The sequence below is a fragment of the Penicillium soppii genome (assembly GCF_028829465.1).
Source record: "Penicillium soppii strain IBT 18220 chromosome Unknown utg000006l, whole genome shotgun sequence".
Classification (NCBI taxonomy): domain Eukaryota; kingdom Fungi; phylum Ascomycota; class Eurotiomycetes; order Eurotiales; family Aspergillaceae; genus Penicillium; species Penicillium soppii.
Window position 1 is genome coordinate 2874195 of NW_026643236.1, and position 11493 is coordinate 2885687.

General features: G+C 45.9%; 5 protein-coding genes across 5 annotated transcripts; 3 read left to right on the forward strand and 2 right to left on the reverse strand.

Annotated features, from left to right (window-relative positions):
- Nucleotides 1-519: 519 nt before the first annotated feature.
- On the reverse strand, nucleotides 520-1878 carry N7529_008462 (uncharacterized protein; the record flags this gene model as incomplete). Its single annotated transcript, XM_057243989.1, has 4 exons — nucleotides 520-804; nucleotides 856-1050; nucleotides 1107-1539; nucleotides 1598-1878. Coding segments are annotated over 4 exons (1194 nt in total), but the record flags the coding sequence as incomplete, so codon positions are not given.
- A 1842-nt stretch (nucleotides 1879-3720) lies between these two features.
- Nucleotides 3721-5187, reverse strand: N7529_008463 (O-methyl transferase B; the record flags this gene model as incomplete). The annotated part of the gene is made up of 4 exons (XM_057243990.1): nucleotides 3721-4064; nucleotides 4120-4427; nucleotides 4863-4883; nucleotides 5120-5187. The coding sequence occupies 4 exons, from the start codon at nucleotides 5185-5187 to the stop codon at nucleotides 3721-3723; spliced, it is 741 nt and encodes a 246-aa protein (XP_057095528.1).
- Nucleotides 5188-6241: 1054 nt separating this feature from the next.
- On the forward strand, nucleotides 6242-7551 carry N7529_008464 (uncharacterized protein; the record flags this gene model as incomplete). The annotated part of the gene is made up of 5 exons (XM_057243991.1): nucleotides 6242-6268; nucleotides 6318-6461; nucleotides 6523-6652; nucleotides 6705-7335; nucleotides 7389-7551. 5 exons carry the CDS (start codon nucleotides 6242-6244, stop codon nucleotides 7549-7551), a joined length of 1095 nt encoding a protein of 364 aa, XP_057095529.1.
- Nucleotides 7552-7937: 386 nt separating this feature from the next.
- On the forward strand, nucleotides 7938-8776 carry N7529_008465 (uncharacterized protein; the record flags this gene model as incomplete). Its single annotated transcript, XM_057243992.1, has 2 exons — nucleotides 7938-8142; nucleotides 8199-8776. The coding sequence occupies 2 exons, from the start codon at nucleotides 7938-7940 to the stop codon at nucleotides 8774-8776; spliced, it is 783 nt and encodes a 260-aa protein (XP_057095530.1).
- Nucleotides 8777-8987: 211 nt separating this feature from the next.
- N7529_008466 (uncharacterized protein) lies at nucleotides 8988-10922 on the forward strand (the record flags this gene model as incomplete). The annotated part of the gene is made up of 5 exons (XM_057243993.1): nucleotides 8988-9011; nucleotides 9315-9449; nucleotides 9513-9982; nucleotides 10037-10833; nucleotides 10909-10922. 5 exons carry the CDS (start codon nucleotides 8988-8990, stop codon nucleotides 10920-10922), a joined length of 1440 nt encoding a protein of 479 aa, XP_057095531.1.
- Between the last annotated feature and the right edge of the window lie 571 nt (nucleotides 10923-11493).

An 11493-nucleotide genomic window follows, 5' to 3' on the forward strand; every position in this document is an offset into this window, starting at 1 on the left:
ATTTGACCCAGCACCATCGGCTTTACGATGTCATCTTTGATATGAATAGCTTTGTTCTAAAAGTAGGGTCTGAGCCCGAGATAGAGCACCATCGAGATGGCTAGTCCATTGACTCAATGAATGTAGCTAGTTCACTCTCATTGGCAAAAGCATTCAAACTGTCGTAAGACATGGAGAACACCTCCGGGGAATCAAATCATCCAGATAACGCCGTCGGTGCACTCGTGAAAGGGGGTATGCGGGGGTATGAACAAGTATGGGAGAGAAGGAAAGTAGAATCACAGGAATTTTTGATAGCTCGCAGCCAGATGGGGAAGATGGGAGAGCATATTGACGCAGATGAGGTATCATACTGAGCCCAGGGAGCCCAGAAACAAGAAAGCAGAAAATAAAAAGATAAGGCTAAAGTTCAAGGTGTCCACACAGACACAAAGCTCATAGATAAATGAGAAAGTAATGACGCTCCAAAATCCAACGCCCCGGAAAAATACGTATAGAAACAAGACCATTTGCACCAGATCAGTCGATCATCATCCGTGACGGTACTTGGGTGAGGTTGGAAGAAAGCTCGGTTGTCTTTTCTTCCTCCTGATTCCTCTTCTTGTTGATGTGGGGTTTCAAGCCGCGGTGGAAGTTGTGGACACACAAACACGCATTAATGATGGTGATAGTGATCAGGATAAGGGTAATGACGGCGAAGAAGGTCATCGGGTTGAGGGCAGGAAGGTAAAGTGGCCTAGTAAGTGGGTCGTACATGCGGAAAAGCTTGAAGCAGAAATACGCCATGGCAGCGAAGAAAAGGAGCTGATAGAGCTGTTAGAAATTGGGACAACACATGAATGGTAAGTGACTCACAATGATTACAATCATTCCTGTAGTGGTTTCGCGGCGCACAAACCAGGCACCACAAAGCAGAATGATGATGGTCACCGGAATGGCAGCCACCGTGAGCGCAAACTCAGCGGTGCCCTCAGTTGAGACCAGTACCAGGAATTGAACTGTGAAACCCAGGAAGAAAAAGAAATCGAATTTCAACAAGGCGATGTAAATCTGATTTGCGACCGATTAGTTATATTGCCGAGGGAAGATTTGAATAAGAAGCGAACCTGGTAAGTGAGGTAGCGGCGCTTCATCTGCAGATCAGCGCTGATGTGCTTATAGATTGTCCACGCGAATTCATCATAGAGCTTCCATGCGACAAATGTCATCAAAAGTGTCCCCAATCCCACAATGCATGGGATGATGATCAAGAAGGGCTCAGATTGGTCCCAAACATACAGTTCAATCTTGTTCATGTAGTACAAGGTTGAGACTGCCTCCCGAATCTGCTTCATCTGAATAGCACCGTAGATCAGAAGTCCAATATTACAAATGCACAGTCCGATGACCTGAATCGTGTTCTTCATGCGTAGCGCATCATATACCAGCACCAGTTCGTAGAGGAAACCGAAGCCATAGAGGGCGAGGAAAGTGGGAATTGTTTTAGAGGCGGGACTAGTGTTCGGGCGTTCTTGAATTTGGAAATTCGCGAAAATATAACTAGAGAGACACGAAGTTAGTCATAAATCCTGACGATGGCATAGGGGGGATTCCATACGACTCAAGACCCAGTGTTACGAGGGTCTGGATGAGTGTGACGATCGCGAAGGACCATGTCCAAGTTGTGTTTGGGAGATACATCCTGGGGGTATGGGTCACAGGGGGTGCGTTCGTATATCCTTCTCTGGCGCGAAATCCTCCCGTTTGTCGTCGAAAGGCAGGATCAAAAGACCCCCCTAAGAGAGATGCTCGCGATCCGTGTGAAGGAATCTTGCCGAGAGGCTCCGTGATGGAGCTCGGGTCGGCGTAGTGTTGGGAAGACACAATGACGGTGTGACCACCTGACGGTGGCTTTCACTCTATAAGTCAGGTGGGAAAAAGGCCTGGCACAGGCAGATTGAAACACCCGGAAGCGCGTGTTGTTTGGGGGGGGGCGGTCTTGGCAAATTGGTTGGTTCAGGCTGGAGATTCGCCAGGGGTCACGATTAGACGCAGAAAAGCCGCAACAAAAACATCCGACAGCCAGCAGACTGTTCGACCCAAGACAGATGAACGATAGATGAGCCTCCAAATTTTATCCTTAAAGTTTTTTTTCCCGTGGAGTTCCGAATTGTCAGGCGGGGGGTAATATATTCGGATGACAGCGACCGGGCCAGTAAGGGAGATATGCAGGGACCTCAGACTGGAAAATATGAAAAAAGGGTTTATTCTTGAAAAAGCGAATGAGTGACGAGGAGCGAATACAAAGAAAAAAGAAGAGTCGGAGGAAAGAAAGAGAGAAAGAGAGTCAAGGGAAGTAGGGGCCACATCTGGGGTTCATCATGTCCACATACCCATATGGGGCGGGTCGCACATTACCACGCTATTTTGTACATGCTTATACAAAAATTGTAGTAATAAGTTAGAAAAAAATAAAGCCCAGACTCAGCCCAGCTTATTCCTAGGATTCTAGACGCATTGGACAAACAGTTCCTCCAGCGACCCAAACGAAGCCACCGCTAGGTACACTAAATCTGCATAAACCCAACGCCTCTTCTCCTGAACCGGCTGTGGTAGTGGAGAAGACCCATAAACATGCGACAGGTACGCCAAACTCTGGCGAGTCCAGATTCTCTCTCTTTTTCCTGTCTATTGCGTACCCTTGTTGATTTGAGCAAATAATATGGCTGCCTGTCCCCTAATCTTTATTTCCCAACCCTGGAAATCCCCTTGAACGCCGGATGTTAGTTCGTTGGGTGTTCATCTCTTCTCAGCTTCCGTGACCTCGGACTGGGAAACTTAACCTGTGACACCGGCGCGCCTGTCACTTAGCCACAACTGATTTTAATTGAAATGTGGAGGTGAGGCTGTGAAACAGTAAACACAATGCAAGAATGTCACTCCGTATTCCGTACTCTATCTGTGGCTATGCAACTCATTGTGGCTGATCGACGTGGCTTGGGCTGTCTGACCCATGGCCCCTTTAGATGTCATCCGTGGTTCTGGCTCTTGTTTACAGCATCACATTTGTCTCTATATCGACTTCGTTCTCACTAAATATGCACCTTCTGTAGTGCTGTAATAGTCATATCTCTACAGAGTAGGTTTAGGTACTTATGAATGGTCTTTCGCATGTGAGACGTATGTTCTTCACCGCAGTCGATCCCTTGCGCCCAGGTCTAGGTCCATTATCCTACATATGTATAGTTGAGTCAACATCGGAAATGTTGATATCAGATACATTGCAGAATATTTTTTTCAAACCCTTTCTAACCCTGCATGAACAAGCCTGGACATTTGTCAGAATATCAACGGCCATCTCCGGCCTTAGCCGAAACTTCAATACGAATCCACAGTGATAGTCACATTGTGAAACATGATCATATTATTATTAAATCTTCCTAATCATAAACGACAGCATGTACAAAACAAAACTACTGACCTGAATACCAGTAGCATGCCTAAATAGAGTCCTGTGGGTGCAGATCAAAGCTAGTCAGACAAGAAGACTTCCGAAATTCTCACGAGATTGACATCAAAACCACTGAAGCAAAACGTTTATTTTTAAGGTACAGTGAGACATTTATCTTGTTGTCATTTTCTGGTTCTCATTTAGTCAGATAGCGGGTTACTTAGTTGGTCAAAAAGCAAGAGCATTATCTTCCCTTGACAAAAGTCATATCACAAAATCCATTTCTTCAATTACCTTCCCCTAGGCCCCTCTTCTTGCGATACTGGAACACACTCCATAATGGAGTTATAGGTACCTGTATAAGCATACGTGTTATGGATCTTGAGGCCGGCCTTCTCCATCAAATCGTTCCATTGTTCCACTGTACTCTCCTGCGACGCCAATCCCGCCATCATGGTGATATCAATTCCAGTTTCATACCAATGAACCCCAGAATTAGGGAAACTCTTGTCATCAATAAAAATAAATAGAATCATAGGGTCAGGTCCAAGTGCCGAGATGGTATTCTTCAGAAATCCCGTCGCTTTTCTATTCGGCCAGTCGTGGATGATGCTGCTCATGCAGTGAATTCGAGCTTCAGAACATAATTTAGTTCTGAGTAGTAAAAGACTCTAGACTACTTACCATACCTTTGATAGGCTGGGGTTGAAAGAATCCATAAGCCATGGCTTCGACACCATCGTGCTTGATAGCGTGCGGAACGACGACTTCTTGATCTTGCAAGAAAATTCTATTGTTGATTTGAGGTAGCCATTGCTCCACACCGATAGCTTGATGACCAATACCACCGCCAATGTCGGCAATGAATATCTGCTCTGGGGCTAGGCTTTTGGATTTCTCCTCGATCGAATAGACTTCCAGCCACGAAGGCAGACCCTTCTGCTCAGCCTTGCATGTAGCGATAAAAGCGATCAAATCGTTCTGGCTGCGTCTGTATCTAGATAAATGCGGAAAGTTCTGTGTTGTATGCTAGCTGGAAAGCAGTGTTGAGTGGTCTGGTGATGTCCTGGTACTTGTGCTTCGCCAAAAATTCAGGCAGGACAGAAGCGATTGGACCAACGTTGCCAGAACTATGTAGAGATCAGCGATGGTACCACAGCTGAAACATAGATAATCTCAATCTCAAAATTACCGGTGCTCTCATGCGACTCAAATGTATCAGGATACTTGTTTTCAAGTAAGGAGTACTGAATCATGGCATATGGCAGTTTGGACCCCAGGGTCGCTCAAAGAAACAGTGATGTTATTGGCCCTGAGAAAGTATTTGGACGTCTCTTTAATTGCTCCAAGCTTATTTCAATATCGAAGAATGTGAGCCTTAATTAAAGTAAAAATTGATGAATATATTCTGACTGGAATTTGTGAAACTCACCGGTCAAAGTTGGTACCGCGCCTGTTTTGACAGCGAGCTCAGTTACATTCAACGGCTCGTTGCTTTCGCTGAAGATGTTAAATCTATTTAGTTCGAGTCCAGTCCGAATCATGGTGTCATCACATCTGCTTGGTCTCAATTACAAGAACTTACCCTTTGTATGGAAGAAAGTATATCCTAGGATCGGAAGATCACTACAATTGTCTAACGGTAATATATTGCTGTAGATGGATGGGCATGATTCATTCGTGACACACCTGCGTCTGTGGACGTTGATAAATACCTCTAGAATTATGACATCCAGCCATTCGATATAGAGCCACATGATGTAGCTCTATCAGTTGTTGCTATTGTGAGGAACAAACCTCATGAATCATCTGTTTACTTACTAAGTACAATTAAGTGGTCACCGAGTAATCACGCTGTACTTCCCACAGGTGTGAAAACTCGGATCCGGCCGTCAGCTCTACACCCGTTCGTTGTCTTTGGAGAGTTGTTAAGCAGATCCGCATCCAAGAACCTCGAATTGACCCTTTACATGTTGATATTCGATCAACAAAACTATTGATCCTTTTGTTCTGCCTCTCGCATTTACACTTCATTTCTAATAATACCCATAATGCCCTTCAAGGGCCTGCACCCATTGTGTACCTAAAAGAGACACAAAGCACCATAATATGCTTGACCAGAGTGCAAAATGATATTTGGAACTTTTCGAAAAATCCTATTACTTGATAGTCAATGTCATCTCCTCAGATTTCCCTTTTCAGTTTAAAGTCGGAATGTTATCGCAGCCACAAGCCCTTTCCTCTCCAAGTCTTCCCCGCACTCTGATAAGTAGCGAAGATATCGGCTAACCCTAGCCGTTCAAGAATATAGACTATCACAAATCCAAGATCATGACTATTATCTAATGAAATCGGAGATCATATAATTAGATCTTGGGTATAAATAATCATAGAAATTCCCTTTTGTCATTCACATACTGCATCTGATACAAACAGCAACATGTTGTCACTGTGGATTGGGGCTATTTTATTTTGTGGATATACCATCCTCCGTGGACTCCTCTCGCCCTTGTCTACGATATCGGGACCGTGGTATACTAGATTTACTAGTCTGTGGATCAAGTATCAAGAGTTCACCGCAAATCGACGAGAATCAATCCACCGCCTGCACAAGATATACGGCCCTGTGGTCCGTCTGAGTCCCAACGAACTGTCATTCACCAGCCTAGATGCGATTAAAGAAATCTATGCCTCCGGAGGCAGTGGCTATGATAAGACTGAGTATTATGATCTGTTCAGACAGTTCAAAACAAAGTCAGCAACATCCTAAGAAAACAGGAAACACAAAAAACTAATGCAATAAACAGAACAATGTTTTCTACTCTGCCAAAAGACGAGGTAGCTGTCTTCAAAAGAAAGTGATCACTTATGTGCTAATCGTTAGCAGCATAGCAAGAGAAAGCGCATCTTTGCAGAGAGATACGCCATGACAAACATAATGAAGGAAAAGCCAATAGCTGCCATCAACGAACGGGCGTCAACATTTGTGTCTAAGTGTGCTGAAGCGGGACGGCAGAGTGTGGATGTATACGTACGTCAAAATTGACTAATCCGTTGACATAAAACATGCTTACAATATTCTAAACCCCCAGTCCCTGCTTCACTGTTATGCATTGGATTGCGTTACCCATTTCATGTTCAGTCCTGGCGGGCTCAAATCACTTAACATCGCAAAAGACTTCGATATTATGCAAGAATTGACATATCACCAAAGTCTTCAGAGTGAGCTCTCACCACCATTCTATAAAAGTCTCCACGCTAACCAAAAATCCAGAAAACCTGTTGGAATACTATTTCCCTTCATTGGCCCCTTATTTCCCCAAATTTCTACACGCCCGGACCTCTCCCAAAGCAAACCAATACGTCCTCGACATGGCCGCCCAAACCAAGCTAGAAAGCCACTCTCTAATGGAAAAGCTCAAACGCAAAGAATCGCGTCTTGAGCTAATGCAAGCCGCTGCAGAATGCAAAGACCACATGGCAGCTGGAATCGACACGACAGGCGACGGTCTATGCTTCCTGATGTGGGAGCTATCGCGGCCACAGAATCTCGGCTTCCAACGTCGCCTACAAGAGGAATTGAAATCTGCACCGGCTGATGCACCACTAGACAGCTATGTATACCTTGATGCTGTTATTAAAGAGGCACTCCGATGTGCACCGCCTATCCCGATGTCACTGCCTCGGTATGTGCCTACTGGTGGACGGGAAATTGACGGGTACTTTGTTCCTGAGCATACAATCGTGAGCTGTCAGCCTTATTCGGTGCACAGGATCAATGAATGCGTATTCCCTGAGCCTGATTCGTTTGATCCTGATAGGTGGCTTGTTGAGGAGGGGTCTGCAGAACGAAATAGACTGTTTTTTTCTTTTGCTACGGGTGGCAGAGGGTGTACAGGAAAAAAGTGAGTTGTAGCTTTCTTTTATTTGTGTATAAATGCTGATCTTCATTGCTTAGCCTTGCGCTCGTTGAGATGAAGACGCTTCTTCGCGAAGTTTACTCGCAATATTGGACGACTGTTGCGTCTGATATGACTGCTTCTATGAAATTGGATGACCAGATTATTTCTTCGAGGCCGAAAGGGCAGAGCTGTAAGCTGATATTTACAGCCATTGAGTGATTCTGGTCTTTTGTTCTTTCGATGCCTTGTTGGAGGTTTACGATGAAAAATCGAAGAGTAGTACACACTTACACGCAATGAATCCAGTCGATCTTTCATCGAATTAACTCCGTATATATTTTAGAGTTGCAGAATGGAAATCACTTACCTCTTCGAAGGTCAAAGGCGGAAATTGATCTCTAGCCGATGCGGGGTGTGAGGGGAAGATAAGAACGGCGCTTTGCTCCTTTTCTCTTCAACATTCCTAATCCGTCTTTGGTATCTTTGGTATCTTTGGTATACTTCGATTTAGTAATTCCAAGTCCATTACATATATAATTCGTTTACATCGTCGAACTGATCCAAACACAACAAGTTGAACCCGTGTTCAACAAATAACAAACAACATGGCCAATGACAAGCCAGCGCAATCTACATGTCGCTTCTCCACCCGCATCTCCATACGATGGCTTCCAGAGCCCGCCCAGGAGACAACAGATACAATCGTCATGTCCGTGAAGGACTGGTACCTAGATCTCCGAATGGAGAACGGAATTGGGAAAATTGACTGGGCAATCGCAGGACAGAGGATTGTTGAAAGCCAGGAGCCATGTATGTCGAATAAAAATATGCAAATGATCGTCAATTGAATGCTAACGGTTACAAAGTGCAAGTTTCCTTTTCTCATGAGCTCGACTCCCACAATGCATTTGAGAGTGTTGATTGTGGAACTTTTGTCTCGCTGCCAAATGGGGATGATCTCGAAACGGGGGTTATGCCTCGTCCTGATGTCCCCGGAGCACCTGAGACCGAGTACGAGGAAGTATGGCGGGAGCTGCCTTTTAGAGAGGGACCCGAAGGTGCTAAAAAGGGTCTTTCCTGGGTCCTTGAGTCGGATGATGAAGAGCTCGGAAAGGGGGAGGGCACCGTCATCGTTACTAAAACCTTTATCGGTCGCATCTGGGGGACATATCTGGCGCTGCAGCAGACCCAGACTCACATGCGACAGAAAGATGACTCAGGAAACCTCGTTGTGAAAAAGTCGGGAGCTGACGTTAGTGCGCGAAGGGAAGAGTGGGAATCAGAGTGGAAAGAAAAATATGTAGTCGGCACATCGGCGGGCGACCTACCTTCAATGCGGACCGAATTCGAAGGAGAAGGGCAGGGACCATGGAGAATACCCGGAGAGAAGGTCAAAGTTCAAGGGAAGACGTACATAGTTCGAGCATTTGAGGAGATTGAATGAAGTATTTCTTTTCGGAGAGCCACAGCGACTGTCACATGCATCCATGTGAAACCAATTGCAAGTAACAGGCTTCCACGCCGATACATACAAATGCATTCCAAGGTTGTTTTGTCATAAATCATGAGTTGTATCAACGAATGATTATCAGCCGATTTGTCTTATTGAAAAGGTGCACGACAGGGTTGGCCTTCCTTGGTGTCCCGAACTACAGATGAACGTGCGGATGAAAAGAGCGGTATGTGTGTAACACAGAACATGCCCATACATAGGTTATCGAGCTGTCCTTCCTGAGTCACCTCTTGCTTCTGACTTGCCACCTAAGATCAGACTGCGAAATTGGTACAAGATAGCTAGAACGGATTTGTACAACGGGTACGTGATGGTTATTTCCATTGATACCGGGCTATGTCTCCTTTTCTGGATGATATGCTCTCCGTGGCATGTCCTAGGAACTATAGCAAGTCCGTTTCAATGCTATCAATCTGTAAGCTTACTTTCAAACTTGGTCAGTGCAATTGCAGCTAATCCATCTCAATAGCGACCAGATATTTGCGCTCCCGTTTTGAACATCACGAACTATGAGCATGGCCATGTAACTCCGGGTTACATATTCATCACTCCTTATGATATGACAACCTGCAATGATGGCCCTTATATATACAATCACTTGGGAGTAAGTTGGTTCCCACTCAAACTGTCTAGCTTATCGCCGACAGCTAAACTAATCATTTTACAGGAACTAGTCTGGTATGGCGCATCAAACAGCGAATTCGTGCACAATCTTCATCCGTGTAATATAGCAGGCCTGGACAAGCTGTGTATGCTCCAAATGCGGCATGGACATGGAATCACAGCATCGGGCCCGGTTGTTCTCTTCGACCGAAGTCTGTATACACGCGAAGGTGAAAGAGATTACACTGAAATCAACGTCGGCATGGAGGCTGACATGCACGAACTGAGCGTCGTCAACAATGCTACTGCAATTATTACAACATGGTTGAACACCCGACCCTGGGACTTGTCGTCAGTAGGGGGACCATCCAATGGGTATCTGCGGACAGCTGGATTCCAAGAAATCGATATCGAGACCCAGACTGTGAACTTCATGTGGGATCCAGCGGATCACATCGAGATTGAAGCTTCACAGATGGAACTTGATCGGATTTGGGGCGATGGACTTACTCCTGAGACCGATTGGGATTATTTGTATGTCGGTCGACTTCTCAATTGTGGTATCTTTGCTAATGCCTAGCCAATAAGTCACATCAACACGGTGGAAAAAACCCAGAAAGGAGATTATCTGATTTCTTCTCGTCATACAAGCACGATATACATGATATCCGGCCAAAATGGCTCTGTATTATGGAGACTTGGAGGCTACAAATCTGATTTCACGTTTGAGCCTGGGTTAAACTTCAGCTCCCAGCACCACTCCCAGGTGCGAGAAGAAAACGGACACGAGAACAGCATGACAATCTCGCTATTTGACAACGGGTTTGATCAGTGGCATCAAAGTGCACTGGCATCCTCTGGCCTCTTACTGCGTCTGGATTTGAACGCCATGCATGCCTCTCTGATCCACCGTTATATAACGCCCCGGAGAATCCTCACCACCAAGGAGGGAAGTGTACAGATCTTGAAAAATGGCAACGTTTTTGTCTATTGGGGAGGCACGCCATTTTTGAGCGAGCATGAACATACCCCAGATGGCCCGCGTGTCGTGTTTGAAGCACGACTGGCAGACCCAACTGGGTATTGGTACCGTGCCTGGAAGGCCAACTTCACGACTGCGCCTAAAACTAGTCCGGAGGTCTATGCCATGACAGAGTATACCCTAGGACCTACTGTATGGTTCATTTCTTGGAATGGAGCTACTGAAGTCCAGGGATGGAGAGTTTATGTTTCTCAGCAACAGTGGAGTGGATACGAGCTGATCGGGTACTTTGAAAAACATGGATTTGAGACGAGAATCGAGCGCGAGGAATTCTTTGCATGGACAATCATCGAGGCTGTTGATGGAAACGGTTTGAACATTTGCAATTCGTCGGCTCCGACAAGTACGTTTGTCCGGGGCTCGCGTCAAGACACTGGGCAGATTTTTCTGGGAGCATGAGCTCTTTAACATTGAATAGAGCATTGGATCTAAATAATAAGGAGAAAAAGGTACTTAACAAAACCCTTCAACCCGGCCAACAAAGTGCCCTATACTTCCGAATCAGGTCAAGCGCGCCCGGTCCCCAAAGCGGTGACTCATCCACGTGACAGCAATATAAGAGAAAATCGCACCGAACAAAACCATTTCTTCCTCAAGCGCCATCCCCACCAATGCTGCGTTTCTTTGCTACACACGACGGGCACTTGTCCGTCCTCGCGATCTGGGTTCCGCCCAGACCGCGAGACTTTTGCAAATGAGAAATTCGGAGGAATCTTCAAACCACAACCCGCGTCGTCGTTCGTTTGCGCGTCGGCGCCGGTCCTGCCCGTGAGGGCCTGGTGTGATCCTAGATCACTTCTACCACACCTGCACTTGGCATCAGAAACATCGGGGCCAGGACTGTGGCTTGCTGCAGTCTTGGATTCCCTTGGGAGAGTCAGTGCGGAGATTGTGTGTGATGACACTTTAGTGCAATACGCAGCATACCTTGCTCTGCTTCTCTTCGGAGGGGTAGATGGTATCATTCGATTCCGATCATTCCGGTGGGGATGGCGCTTCTTTT